General features: G+C 38.0%; 2 protein-coding genes across 7 annotated transcripts in view; both read right to left on the reverse strand.

Moving 5' to 3' along the window:
• Positions 1–2,293: 2,293 nt before the first annotated feature.
• rep15 (RAB15 effector protein) lies at positions 2,294–4,032 on the reverse strand. The gene is made up of 3 exons (XM_041796642.1): positions 3,964–4,032; positions 3,440–3,745; positions 2,294–2,846 (listed from the first exon to the last, which is right to left on the reverse strand). The coding sequence occupies exons 2-3, from the start codon at positions 3,701–3,703 to the stop codon at positions 2,304–2,306; spliced, it is 807 nt and encodes a 268-aa protein (XP_041652576.1). The 5' UTR covers positions 3,704–3,745; positions 3,964–4,032; the 3' UTR covers positions 2,294–2,303.
• A 6,777-nt stretch (positions 4,033–10,809) lies between these two features.
• Positions 10,810–14,665, reverse strand: part of ppfibp2b (PPFIA binding protein 2b) — a 110,519-nt gene continuing 106,663 nt past the window's right edge. For all 6 annotated transcript variants that reach the window (XM_041795183.1, XM_041795182.1, XM_041795181.1 and 3 more), the window contains 3 exons: positions 13,550–13,675; positions 12,904–13,092; positions 10,810–11,843 (listed from right to left, as the gene is read on the reverse strand). In XM_041795183.1, coding sequence (XP_041651117.1) covers positions 11,604–11,843; positions 12,904–13,092; positions 13,550–13,675 — 555 coding nt within the window. In that variant the 3' untranslated portion in view covers positions 10,810–11,603. The remainder of the gene's footprint in view (positions 11,844–12,903; positions 13,093–13,549; positions 13,676–14,665) is intronic.

The raw sequence follows: 14,665 nt of genomic DNA on the forward strand, positions 1-14,665 counted from the left end.
CTCTGATTCATTCTATTTCCCAGCAGCAAACATTTAAAACAGAATGATTTTATTGTGATCCCTTTTGAGTCACATGTAAGCAAACAAGCAAAATATATAGCAGTTGTCATTGCCAGCAGCTTTCACAGTTTTTGTCAGTTGCTTCTTTTTGCCTTGTGTTTGGAAGTTTTAACATTTGCAGACCTTTAGTGTGCTGGGCCACAGTACACTCATGTCATCACAACAATAAAGAAATCATTACCACTACACCTCCTTTTTGGCATGCCATAAGCACTGCTTTTAGAGACTTTTTAAGGAGTAAACTGCAGTTGACACCAAGTTCATATGTGAATCTGTATGGGTGGTGGTTTAGTCTCATCTTCAGGGGAGACATTTGTGAGACAGTTTTACTGGCACAGGAATAATCTGTTAACTTATACAGAAAAATATTGAGATGTATACCATGAATTGACATTCAGCTAGAAAACGTTGAACTATGATTTCAGTCCATGTGGCCTAGCCAAAGTTCAAGTTAATTTGCAGCAGCAAAAATGTTATTTTAAAACACACAGACAAAAACACAATACAGCATAGCAACTTTGACAGGGATCACAATTTCTAAGCCAGACATACTTTGAGAAATGTATGGTTAGATCTAATTCTAATGTTAAGTATCACAAGTAATTTGTGATGTTTAAAACTAAACACTCAGTTGTTGAAGATATACAAAATCATGTTATAATATTATTTTATACTTATCAAAAATATTTCACTTGTTTTGGCCCTGCTGTATATTGATGCAATGTTTCTAGCATTTAAAAAAAAGCCTTATTTGGTAGAAGACCCCCCCCCCCCCATGCAAAAGTATTGCAAAAGATTGTATTATTTACAGACATACAATAGCTCCTTCCTTTAAATTTAAGCAGCTGCTATTAACAAGAAAAAAATATTGTTATAAAATGAAATGATGCCCTACTACTTTCAGGTGAAACATCAAATGATAAAACTTAGAAAATAGTGTAACCTTGGGGATAAAGAATAAAAATGTGATTCTATTTGATGTTTAAGGATACACCTGCTGTGTTATGACAATTTTCACTCTACCCATGTTGTCATGTTTATAAAGCTGCTTCAGCTTGAGTGACCTCATGATGGTACAATGCTAGAACCTTTCACCCTGTCGTTACTTTTGAATAAAAAAGCACAGTTCATGTGGAGTGACTGTGGCTCAGTTGGTAGTAAGACTGCAGGTTATTCTGAGCTAAGCCCAAACTGAAGAGGGTCTACGGATATGTTCTCTGGAATTTTTTGTTAATCAGGCAATTATTTGAACTATTTTTGAGCTATTTTGAATAATAAAAAAGTATTTAAAATGCAGAAAATCTATCTAAAAAACCTATCCGTTAGAGCCATTAACATGTTTCACATCTAATTGATTCTCTGATTGTGTCCTCATCCTTCTGGCACTATAACACAACATCTTACGTAACATAGAAAGGGTAGATTTAGCATAAAAGTTTATAACTGTCACTCCTCACTGTAAAAAAAACAAACACATAAAAGGCAAACTGTGGTTCTAGATATAGATTTACTGTGTTAATTAAAATAAGAAATTGTAAAATTAAGCATACAATGTTTGGAGTTTCTTTTACACTGCAGTAAAATCTTAGAAATAAAGATAACATTTAGTCAGGCAAGCCTAGAATAAACTTCCTATGTTGTAATCAGCAGGGTTCTTTTGTATGCCATCATTTATTACTTTTGGCATATATCTATCATAACACTTCGCAGTACCGTACATTACCAACCTTAAACACTTTGGGCTGTAAGCCAATTCCTGGCTCTGCTATTGAAAAGCATACAGTGAAAATACTATCAACAGTCAAAGAGCACTATATAAAACCTTTACTGTTTTAACAGTCATACACTGTAGTGGGACTAAACTAGTTTTACCCACTATTAATGGCATAATACTATTTTGTAAAGAAATGAATGAACTAAAATGGTATCTCGCTTGAAGCTCATCAAATGTGAACATACAGTTGAGGAGTATTAGTCTTGTTTTTCAAGTTAGCAAATTAAATATTAAGAAAACAGTACTCTGAGTAAACATCAGAAAGGTGAACTCACTCTTGAAACTGTTGAATACTCTATCATACATGAGTAAAGCTGGTAAATATTATGGAGAAAATAAAACAGAACTTCTCCAAAAGGCCCTCTGTGTTAAGGTTCCTCTGGCTGCAGAGAGACGTATCAATCTGACTATTTGAACATATAAAGTTGATTATTACAGTGTTTTTATTCATTATTATGAGTCCTATGGTTTAGCTGAATTTAATCATAAGTGTGAGAGGGTCTCCTTCTCTCTTAGTGACAATGGCTTGCATCATTCCAGTGGGTGTGTGGAGATACCTCGAGCCTTTAAAGAAGTTCTCTATTAAACCCTTGTTGATCTTGTTGCACTTCCCGATTGCCGCCTCAAAGTTGTTGCTGAGGACTCCGTAAATATTTCCCTTGTCATTTTTCTTCCCCATGAACAAGAAGAGGGCGTAGCAGTCTTTGCCAATGGAGGTGCAGAAGTCTACCATCCTCTCGCACATGGTTTTGTTGCTGGACTCTTTCTGGGCAATCAGGAGCGACTCACTGCAGACATCTGTGGGGATGCTTTCCTCCTCACAGTCCTCCCTGCTTAAGTGTAAGACCTGCACGGCAATCTGGATGCGAGGGTTCTTTGTAGGCTTCTCCAGCAGAGCCCACACCCAGTCTGCCCCCAGAAGGATGCGCTGCTCGGGTGTCATGGCGGTGCAGTTAAAGGTGTCTGTTAAGTTAAGGCAGACACTCTGGGTGATGTAGGTCATCAGGAAGACCTGTTGGAAGACAACATATTAAAAAACACTGTAGTTTGGGAAAAAGTACAAGAATGTTGTATTCAAGTACAGTTACTCTGGTTAAAAGTCAAATTAAAAGTCTGAAAATCAACTCAAGTAAAAGTAAAATGTAATTCATTTGATGTTAAAGTACTGAGTAGCTACTTCTGATACCAGACAGGCTTATACAGTAAAATCTGTTTTTTTTTCTCAGTGTGCAATGAAAACTAGAGAATATGGATCCACCCAGGTGGTTTGGATATGTCACACTAAAAATGAAGTGAAAACAGCTGTTTTTGGATGTGATGTGGAATCACTCTCTTGCTCAGTGCTATTGTTTTGTGTTGTTGAAGCCAAACTGCAGGCCAGAGTCATGCCAGTCACAAAAAGCTAGAACCTTCTGTTGTTTTTTGTCTCACTCATCGATGGTCTTTAAAATGTAGTGAAGTTCAGTACTTCCCCCCAAATCTACTTATGTACAAATGCAATGACTGATTTCAAATTATACTCAAAAAGTTACAAGTACACAACAAGCTACCCAATCACAATAATGTAAATAAATGTTATAAGCTACTTTTCTAAAAGTTACCAACCTGAGTGAACACCTCAGGGCTCGGGTGGAACTTGTCCTCAGGGTCTTTGAAGACGAGGAACTCTTGAGCTCTGGCTGAGGCGGCAGAGATGCATTCGATGAACAGGGGAATGAAATCATTGGGTTTGGCGACTGGAGTCCTTCTTAACGTGGAGAAGATACTTGGTCGAGGTGATAAGTTTTGATCGTAGGGGGGCTGGCTTTTAGGGGTACGCTTAAAGGAGGGGAAGCGGCTAGGAGTGTGCTTGCGGATGGTCTGACCCATGCTGTTCCTGGGCAGAGGTCAGAGGTTGGTCTCCCTTATACACTGGAAAAAGACATTTTTACTATTAGATCAGAATTATTACTTATAATAGACATTCAGTATGGTTGGTGAAGAGCAATGTTCTGTAGAACACTACAAACCAGTTTGTCCCACATTGGAAACATTGCCGATTATTTTTTCATGAGGCTCACTTAAAATCCAACTTTTTAAAATTTTTGTCCACTCTCAAAACAACTTTATAGATGCTTCTCGATACTCACCAGGATGGGTATGGAAGTTTCTGTTGTTCCAAGTCCACAGCCTGCTGGCTGCTCCTGTCTCCTACCCTGCTGAGATACAAAGTGCGTGGATGTATGTGTATATGTGCTGCTGTCTGTGGAGCTCAGTACAGAAAGAGGATTTTCTGTCTCAGGTTTGGTGGGGGAGTTTGTGCTGACACTGTTAGCATGGGTGTGGTGTTTGTAACTTGTCAAATTCAAGAAAAAGTCAACAAAAGACTCATCTTACAAGTTATCTAGCAGCAGAAGCTTGAGAACCAGGGTAAGCCTGAAGGGTTTGATGGGTAAACAAATGCTCAACTGACTCCTCTCAGACATAAGCACAAATGAGGACATATGGACTGAGTTTTCAGTTTGCCATTCTTTTGAAAAGTCACAGAGCAAAATGAGCAGTTTTTATGTAACTGTAGTTCTATATAAGTATAAAGGCTGAGAGAGTTGGATGGCAGGAAGTAAATGTCCCTGTAAAGAGAAATTCAAACTTTGTGTGTTAACACTCTAGATATGTTTGAGTAAAGTTTCTGTAAACATATGAAAACCCTGAGATCTACATATGACTGAATTTCTGTTTTGGACCATTAGAAAGTTGTTCACCTCTTTCCAGGCTTGGTTTTATTTGAACAGGGCAAATGAACCGATTACATCGGCAGTCTTGATGGGTATAAACTCAGCGAGCGGTTTATCTCTTTACAGTTCTTTGATTTCATCCCCTTTATTAAAAGTTAACAGCCAATAGCCAATGCTAAGTTTTTGTTCAGTGTGAGGTTAATTTCCCAGATCTATCAGCCATGGCAGCCCACAGGTTATTAAAAGTATCACAACAGAAATTTGTAGTAGAAAACAGTAAATTTAATCCCCTCATTCCTGTTCAAAATGGTAAAACAAGGAGAGCTCACTGAAAATGAAAGAGTCCACATTAAAGCACTTCATGATGCTGGATGGTCTTTGAAACAAATGTGACAGGTGGTCTAATAAATTTGTTAAGCACTGTACATAGAACATTTTAAAATTAAGTTTTAACATATACATTACTCACTTCCTTCATTCCTTTGCATGAAACAAATGAAGGTTAAAGGTCAAAGGGCTAGTCTTTCAAAGTACTTTTATTTTGTCAGCCAACATTAGCTACAGCACTATGGTAACGTTCATACGCCATTTGTGCAGTCGTGGAGGTGGTCAAGGCTGACCTCGTTGCAAAAGTATCATGTACAGATTTTTATTATAAGGACTTCTCGTCAAAATTAATCAAAACTCTTAACTGTGATTCTATTTCAAACTTAACTCATTGTATGGATATTTTTTTAGAATAATGCTTTAAATATACCACTTCAAATAATTTCAAATGTCCCTCTCTTTTTTGAAAAGAGGCCCTGACTCCCACTTTGGGAACTACTACAATTAAGGACAACAAGGTCTACTGATCTAATTTCAGCTGATACCAGATTGTTAATCATGTTATATACTGTATATAATATATACTGTATACTGTATAGGGTAATGTTGGCACCAGGTGTAGTTGTTTTGTGGGAGCCTTTAGGGAGCATGAGCTAGGCCGGCATTGTCGCTAACTGGAGCTTGCATGCAAGGAGCCTGAATCTGTTTAAGGTGGTGGTATGATAAAGGACGTCTTAATGTTGGTTTGGTGGGCAGTGAGAGCTACCATGGGGATCGGCGGGTGGGTCCAGCCTGAGGTGTTGTGGGACCAGCTAGACAAAGCACTGTTAAAGGGAAGTTCCCACCTGAAAATCTCAGTAATAACCTGGCTTTTCTGCCTATTGGTCAACAGGGTTGGGCTGTTGAGGCCAATAAGGGCTGTACAGTTGGGTAGGTACAGCATTGTTACTCAGGCTGCACCTAAAGGCCAGGTGGTTGGTCAATTAATTAGTAAGGGCATACTGAGTGGCTACGCTTTTAGAACACAGGTAACTTGTGTTTTGTTAAAAAAAAAAACCAAAAAAAAAAAACGTCTTTTAGTATTTCTAGATAAAAGCTAAGCCTTATGTTAAGTTATAACACAAATACATCAAAAATACACCTATGTCTTGGATTTCCTAAGTGACACTAATGGATGTTGTTAGTAATTTAGTTGAAAATGTATGATGTAAAGCAAAAAGTTATCGTTTTTATTTAATAATTCCAGGAAACGCTGACCAACATTAGCATGTATTTGGAGTTCCCTTTAGCTGCCAAATACTCCACCATGTTAAGCAGTCTGACCCTATTTCTGTCTAAATCCAAACCTTTACTGCAAAAATAAGGACATTAAAAATAAAAACAATGAGGTAAAAGTTTTTTTTTCTAAGAAATATTTTAATATTGAACAATGTAATTAAAATTGATTTATCTGCAGTGTGACCAACATATATACTTTATGTTTCATTTGTGGTTCAAAAGAATAAAGAAAAAATATTGTCTTTGCTTTCTGTGGGACAAATGCTTTGATCATGACAGTTTCTGAATTACTTCCAAAACACACTCACTGACCACTTCATTAGGTACACCCGTTCAAATGTTCATTACCGCAAATAACGCTGGTCTTTTTTAAAAGGCCACAACAGAGAGTATGGTCTAGACCTGCCCTATTTGTGAAGTGTCTTGAGATAACTGGTAATGAATTGGTGCTATAAAAACAAAGATTGATTGATTAAGATCCAATCAGCCAGTCACTTGGAATGCATTTAGGCATGTGGACCTAGCCACTATGCATGACAATGTCAAATATGTAAGAGCATCACAGGTTCTTATTTATTTAATATTGATTTATGGTTTGCAAAAATGGGCACAGATATCTATTAAATCATTAACATTCATCAATGATAGGAATGAATTCTTTTTAATTAACTTTTAACATTGATGCTAATTTGAAAAATGTTTACCAAAACTTTTGTAAACTTCTGTTTCCTTTGAGGTCACTTTCTCCCAAGCAATGCATTAAAGGTCACATATTTTCCCCCTTTAAGACAAGTTTATATCCGTCTCAAAACCCCAAAACATGCCTGTGAAGTTTGGTTCTAAAAGAACACTCCAGTATTGGATTTTTTTTTATGTCTAAAGCCCCCCACCCCCATTTCAGCCCTGCTCAGAAGGAGCTGTTTCTGTGTCTGTAGCTTTAAATGTTACTGAGCTGTCTGACTCCGCCCTTGACTACACCCCTCTCAGGAAATAGATGTGGCTTAACAGATGTAGCTCTCCTCATCCTCCAGAGAGGGCGGAATTTTCTTCCAAGCGGGGAGGGCCAACCAAACCTGGGGGCAGTGCTAACTCCCCAAATGACATCATGAGGGGAAAAAGTGAGAACGGCTTGTTTCAGCACACATTTTCTGAAAGACGGAGGGGGGGTGTGTGTGTTCTGATTCTTGGGGTGATTGTGGACAGGCCAGGGGCACATATTTTGTTAGGAAAGCCTGAAAAAGTTTATTTTGCATTTTATGTGACCTTTACAACATTTAGACATAGTCAAGACAGTCTATTGTTTGTCAGTCTCTATTTCCCTGCGGGGATAAATAAAGTTATTGTATTGTATTGTATTGTATTGTATTGAACTTTAAATCAAGCATCAGAATGAGAAAGAAGTTATTTTTTTCATTCATTCATTCAACCTTTAATATCAAAGAATCATTGGGGAAAGGCCCTTATTTTTAATGATGTTAAGAGTACAAGAAAAATATAATAATCATAAACATAATAACAATAAAAAAGAATGTGATTTTCTCACACAACCATCTCTAGGCAATGGCCTGAATAAGAGTGGCAGTTCTCTGGGCTAAAATTCTTGTTGATGGCAGAGGTAAGAGGGGAATGGCCAGATTGGTGCAAGCAGGTATAAAGGTCACAATAACTCAAGTAACTAGTCGTTAAGACAGAGGAATTTAGAAAAGCACACAAACATCACACACTGAAGCAGTTGGACAGCAGCAGAAGACCACTGGGTGCCCCTCCTGTCAACTAACAGGAAACTGAGGCTACCAGGCTCATCAAAACTGTAAATAGAAGACTGGAAAAACCATTACCATGACTGATGAGTCTAATTGTCCGCTATAACTTTCAAATGGTAGGATCAGAATTTGGCATAAGCAACATGAAATGTAGCAGCTCTAAAATAACAAGATTGTTTCAGCATTTATTGCTTGTAGTATGTCTTGAATTAGATGAATTCATTTGGAAAAATGACCTGAACACAGTTCTTGTTATGCAATAAAGTGGCTCCCTGCAGTTATTTTTCCATTAGGCTCCTTTCTAACACAGTCATGTGCTTTTCCATCACCCACTCTTCAAAAGATATCATTTTCTTCACATCAGATGATTCATAAAAAACACACAGAATAAACATGTATAGCATGTTGGTCAGTATTATTAGGGTACATTGCATAGAGAAACAAGCAGTAAAAAATGACCCAAAGGACTTTGACAGCTCAGTTCATTTATGTAGAAATTTGAGATTTTTTTTTATTGATCTCCACACAGTAAGAGTCCCCTTGTGTTCCTCAGTCTACTGTATCTGCAGTGTGACTGCAGAGTAGTTGTTTCATGAGGTATCAGCGGCTGGTAGAAGTAGATGTGATAGCTCCACGCTGCAGTGTTAGGATGGCATTTGAGGTACGGTACAGGTGTCAGACTGGTTGACAGCATTAGTGAGCCAGAAGTGCTGGGTCATTGTCCTTTAAATTAACGTAGTCTGAGACCGTCGCATCTCTTTCCGCAGCTCGTCTCGGCTGAGCAGGTACTGGAAGCAAAGCATCACGGGATTGGTTATGGGTTAGAGAGCTTGTGACTTGATGTTTGCCACTGACCTGGAATCAGGAAAGCAGATCTAGAACCACTACAAATGGTAAATAGGTAAGAGCATCCCAGGCTCTTATTCATTTAACACTGATTCATGGTTTGCAGCACTGGACACATATCCATTTTTGCATTTATCATAAACAATCAACATAAAGTTTTTAAAAACTTTTTAACATGGGTGTTAATTTAAAACTGATTAATGAAATCTTCAACTTCTGTTCAATTCAGTTTCCATTCATGTCATTTCAGAAGCAACAGCATACTGTCTCTTGCACTTTACAGAGCTTATTGAATAACCAGTCAAAATGCCCCTTTATAATATGAAATGCTGCTTCACCTGCATGAAGTTATGTACTTCCTCAGCTCAGACAGAGTGAATTGTAAAAAACGTGTCTGTGGATTTGAGGCAATGCATGGATCTTTATGAATGTAAGTGAGGATGGACTGTTTTTCAGCCATTATTGTTTGCCTGTTGGTCGTCTGGCAGATATGCAGACTGTGGCTGCTGTGTTGTTTGGAACTTGAAATAGTTGAAATCACAAGAATCATAACTGTGCTGTATGGAGTGATACTTATACACATAAAGAGGAGAAATCTGGTGGCCCAGAGGCAGACTGCCATTAAGTTTTATAAAGTTAATACAATGATTTCAGGTAATAATTTATAAGAATAAAAGGATTAACTGTATGCGATTTTAACATCTTCAAAAATTTAATTCTAACCAGAAATCCACTTACAATCAAAAATGCTGAAATAACTGTGTGTTTAAAAGTAAATGTTGATTTTGGTCCCTGAGGAGAGCAAACCTAGAGAGAGGATCGAGTTCCTTGATTTTAGATTTTCACTAGTTATCCCAGGTCAGAGCATCATCAGGTTCACAGCAGAGTTAAAAAACAGCAGGTCTTTTTCACAGCAGATTGTTGAAGTTATCACAGCATGAAGAGCACAGCTGAAGCCAAATCATGTATATGAGGTTTTTCTGCTGCTTCACAAAGCTACCCTACAGGAATAATTTAAAGCAGTTTTTAATGGATTTTCTAGATTCATAAAAGACAAAATACACAATCATTTTATTTTAATTGATAAGATACCATACAGGATATTAAAGAGATGGTTCCTGATAGCAGTAATGCATGAAGCAGCAGATAGCAGGGTTCTCTCTAGAAGTTATGACATAGCAACAGCATTTCCACATAGATCTGCGGTGTATAACTGTTCTTTCTCCCTCAGATAATATCTGCAGCTTTACATCATAGAGACTCAAACTTCTGCTCCTAGCATTAAAGAGCAGTTGCTTGGTGAGCAAATCAGCTGCACACATCATTAGCAGCAGCAGCAGCAGCTTGTGTGTGTGTTGGTGCTTACTGTGAGGTTGTTGATGCTTTCAGACAGAGCCTCTATTTGCAACATGGTGCCCTCTGTGATCGCCATCTGCAACACACACGACACACAGTCTAATGAACCCATTAAAGACTGATTGCACGCAAAGACTCACCTTCAGTGAAACAATGGTGAGTTTTAGAGCTTTACTGTATAGCAATTAGCACAATTTGCAATCCAGTAAGTATGCAGAAAAGGAATATTAACAGTCAAACAGTTGTCCTCCATGCACTCACACATCATGTATCAAATTTATCAGGGTTACCATGGTAATAGTCAGCAGCCATCTTTGCTCAGATTGGTCCACTGGTGTCATAAAGAGCTATGACAGCGGCGTCCATGATGGTGAGGATGATAATGAAGATGAAAGCAGGTTAGTGGTTGATGAGTTCTCACATGTTCTCCACTCTGGCTCAGCATTAAGCTAAGTTGATTACTTTATATTTTCCATATTTGTTATCTTAAGTTAAACAAGTCCTAACCACATATTCTTCTTTATTTTGGGGAAATGCAGACATTTTGTTAAAAAATTGTCAGCTGCTTCATGAAGAAAAGACATGGCCCTCATGCGTTGCATAAATGTATTAAATCATTTAATATTATAGATTTACATGTATATTTTGGCTTTAGCATTTTTGGTTTGGGCAAGAGGAAATCAATTTCACACACATATGATTTTATTTATTAAATGATTTGATAGCCTCTTTTTTACATTTACAAGAGCACAAAGCTTCCTGAAAAGGAGCAGGGGTTTCTTAACTATAAAAATACTATTACAGCAATACTGTCAATATGAAAATAACAGTACAAAATCATCACCTCAGGTTCAAACCTAGCATGCTTTATCCTGTCTTCTGCAATGACATAAATATTAAATATAATCCCTCCTTAATATGATGCAAATATTGCACAAGTTCATTTCAACCATGTGATAGAACTATGAAAGTGGAAAACTTAAAGTTGAACTTAATGACGGTGTACACATATAAAATCCTCTAATGATGATGCACAAATGTTAGAACAAATACATAATACTGTACAATAGATATCCATATTTATTATACGGATTACAGGAAGTGATGTAACAGGAAGTGGTGTCCAGAGAGAGTCTGTGTTCTCTCATGATTAGTTAGATCATGGCACAGGTTTGATGCTGAGGTCGGGTCAGTCAGATAGGGAAACTAACATCAAAATACTTCAAGTGTGTAGATTCATGTTGTCAGTACACCCTTCATGACCTGCAGCTATGGCTACAGGACAGTCTGCAGGGTTATCAGGGCGTCTCTGAATCTCTTCACTTATAAGGCACAGGGTGGGGCTGATAGGTGGGGTTTAGAGGGGCAGGGAGAGGATGGGCTGAGGTATAATGGGTCACAAGCAAAGGAGGCAGAATAGTAGCAGTGCCCATTGGCTTATGTTAAGTGTGTCAGCACAGTATCGCCATATTCTTGAAGCTGTCGTCATGGAGATGGGTCAGCTTTGCTGTCATCCTGTCCCACCTGGTCTCTAGTGCGGTCAGGCTCTCGGTCCAGAATAGGGCTCAGGCCTCTAAAACCGGCATAGGGTCGAACCTGCACACCGTTAGCTGCAGATTGTCCTGATTGAGGTGAAGACGACTCGATGGGACAAACATAGTCTGTGGATTCATCCGGTCTTCTCCTTCTGAGGTGAGTCAAGTTAGACAAACCCATCTTCTTTGGCTGCAATGAAAAGAAATGACATGGTAATTTTCACTATCTTAAATGACGGGACTTATTTATACCAAAACAAGCTACGTCTACAGCAAAAATGATGGCCTATTCTTAGTCACACAGCTTTGATCTTTACCTGTTTAGTTTAATATACACAGACAACTCTGGTGACTGGAGGACTTTAGAATACCAGTAAGCAACTTCAGATTTAAATTCAGGGGTTTCATTTTAATTTTACTAAGTGCTTATAATGTAAATTTTTGGCCCCTTTGGCCCCAGCCTTCTTTAACTTAAGTTTTCAATGACAAATGTAGAACAAGAAACAATAAGTGGATTTTGAGTAAAACTTACTGCATAATTATGTGTGCTAAATATGTGAAGCATTATCTTGATGAGCAGTTTTAATATTTATTTTTTCAGCTGAAAAAGGCTCATTTGATCACTTTTCCAAAAGTCACCATACATTTTTTTTCATGTGGATTCTTTAGTGTTACTTCAAAGTAATATGAGTCAACAATAGAGGGAGCAGCTTAAGGAAATGTGTCCACAGCATGTTTGCTCTTGCTGACTATAGTCACTGAGATTGTCACACAGCACTTACTAAACTCACAAATTAATCTTTTTGTGTATATTTCCATTTTTTGGCCTTCCTTTAGCCTCCACAATCATAATGAGAATTTACATGGTAGCTTCAGAAATTAGACCTAAGAGTCCAAGGTCATAAATGGGTCAACATAAAGTGTGCATTGTGATTCAGGATGGATTATTCTTCCATTTCTCATCCAGAGAGCACAGAGGGGCTTAGAGCAGGGGTGCTTCTGAGTGGGGAGTCTAAAAGCTGTAAGGAGGAGCAGAGCAGTCCAGGGTTTACTCTGCTTTCACCAGCTTAAACACAGTGAAGAGCTCAGAGCTTAAACTGAGCTGACACACCGGGCTTTCACCTCAGATTAAGGTGCTTTCTCTCATATATGCAGAAACCATGGCTGTGTGTGTTCCCTTATTGCAGCATTGTGCATTTGAGTGCTTCTTTTTCATTTCCATCCTGCATACTGATGTCTGCAGTTCTTACCTTGACTTTAGCTGTGATATTGAGAGGGGTGTAGCCTGCTGCCTCCATGTACTCCCTCTTCTCCTGCTGAGCTTGTCCTCCCACGAGGTTGTTGAAGTTGGTGGCTAAGTGGCGTCTTAGCAGAGTTTTCTGGGGAGGGATGTTCAGCAGCATGGCCATGGTGTCAGAGTTGAACCGAGGCTCCAGCATCTAAATGAAAAATGCAAGATGCTCTCTTTATTTTGAATACTGAAATATACTGATTATTTCTTTTAGAACTGATTATTTATCCTTAGTATAAATAATATCAATCAATCTTTATTTGTACTGAACTTTTGATACAAAAGAATGTAACACAAAGTGCTTTACGCACAGTGAGTTAAAAGAAAATACGAGTCCCCCACCCTGTAGTCCATACACAGCATTGGCAGCTTCATCAAAAATAATGGATTCTTACAAACAGTTGCGTGTAATACACAATGTAAACAGCATATTCTTAAATTTATGATGATGGAGCCAGCAAATACATGACAGGTTTGATTAAAATACACTTTATTGATTATCAAAAGATTTGAAAAAAGAAAAACAAAAAAAACAAACAAACAAAAAAAAAACCTTAAAACCTTTTGCATTTTGTTTCATAAAGTGGGTAGAAATGTTCACTCACTATTAGTCCTCCATGAACACCACTTCCTCTCAGGTTTGGTGCGTACTCTGCCAGGTCGACAGATCTCAGCCACTCCATCACTCTGTGGTTGGACCACTGTACTACCTCGCTGGGGGCGAACTGATTCTGAAATTTGCACACGTACATACAGAGCACAGACTGTAACCTTTTCTCAAACCACACAAAGTGTTTTTAAACACTTATGAAATTCACAAAATAAGCTTTTTTATGTGAGAAACATAATTGTTGATTATGCATCAACTGAGCATTTCAAAAAACTTTTAACAAGATTTTGATATTATATTAAAATGTCAATTTAATATTTCAACTGTCAGCACATATCTCATGTACAGTGCCTATAAAAGGTATTCAACCCATGGGATCTTTTACCCTATACATGATTTCATAAATCAATCGTAGCCAATATAATATGGCTTTTTAGACAAGAAAAACCCTCTTTAATGTCCAAGTGGAAACAGATTTCTACAAAGTAATGTCAATTAAACAAGAGTATACAGTATAAAAAAATAATTTCAGAAATATTTACCCCCTTTAAAGTGGCTGACCTTATTCAACAGAGGTCCAACCAATTGGTTCTAGAAGTCTCACAATTTGTGAAAAGGGGATCACCTGATTGCAGTAAATGTGCTCAAGTGATTGTAGTATAAAGACCCCTGTGTCTTCAAGATCACAAAAAGATTGACAAGACACTGAACATCCCCCAGAGGTCAGTTAAATCCGTAATCAAGAAATGGAAGGAATATGGCACGGGTGCCTAGATCAGGGGTAACCCACCAAGAGTAACCCACCAAGACACCTATGACTACTCTGAAGGAGTTACAAGCTTCAGCAGCTGAGATGGGAGAGACTCTTTATACAACAACTGTTGTCCAGGTTCCTCACGAGTGACAAAGATAAAGCCACTGTTGAGGAAAACTAATATCAAATCTTGACTAGAGTTTACCAAAAGACATGTGGCAGATTCCATGATCAAGTGGAACAAAGTTCCTTGGTCTGATGAGACCAAAATTATGCTTTTGGCAATGAGACAAGGCGCTATGTTAGGCTACCACCAAACATTGCACATCACCACAAACACAGTGACAGAAGCATCAT

Source organism: Cheilinus undulatus, linkage group 9 (assembly GCF_018320785.1).
Source record: "Cheilinus undulatus linkage group 9, ASM1832078v1, whole genome shotgun sequence".
Classification (NCBI taxonomy): Eukaryota; Metazoa; Chordata; class Actinopteri; order Labriformes; family Labridae; genus Cheilinus; species Cheilinus undulatus.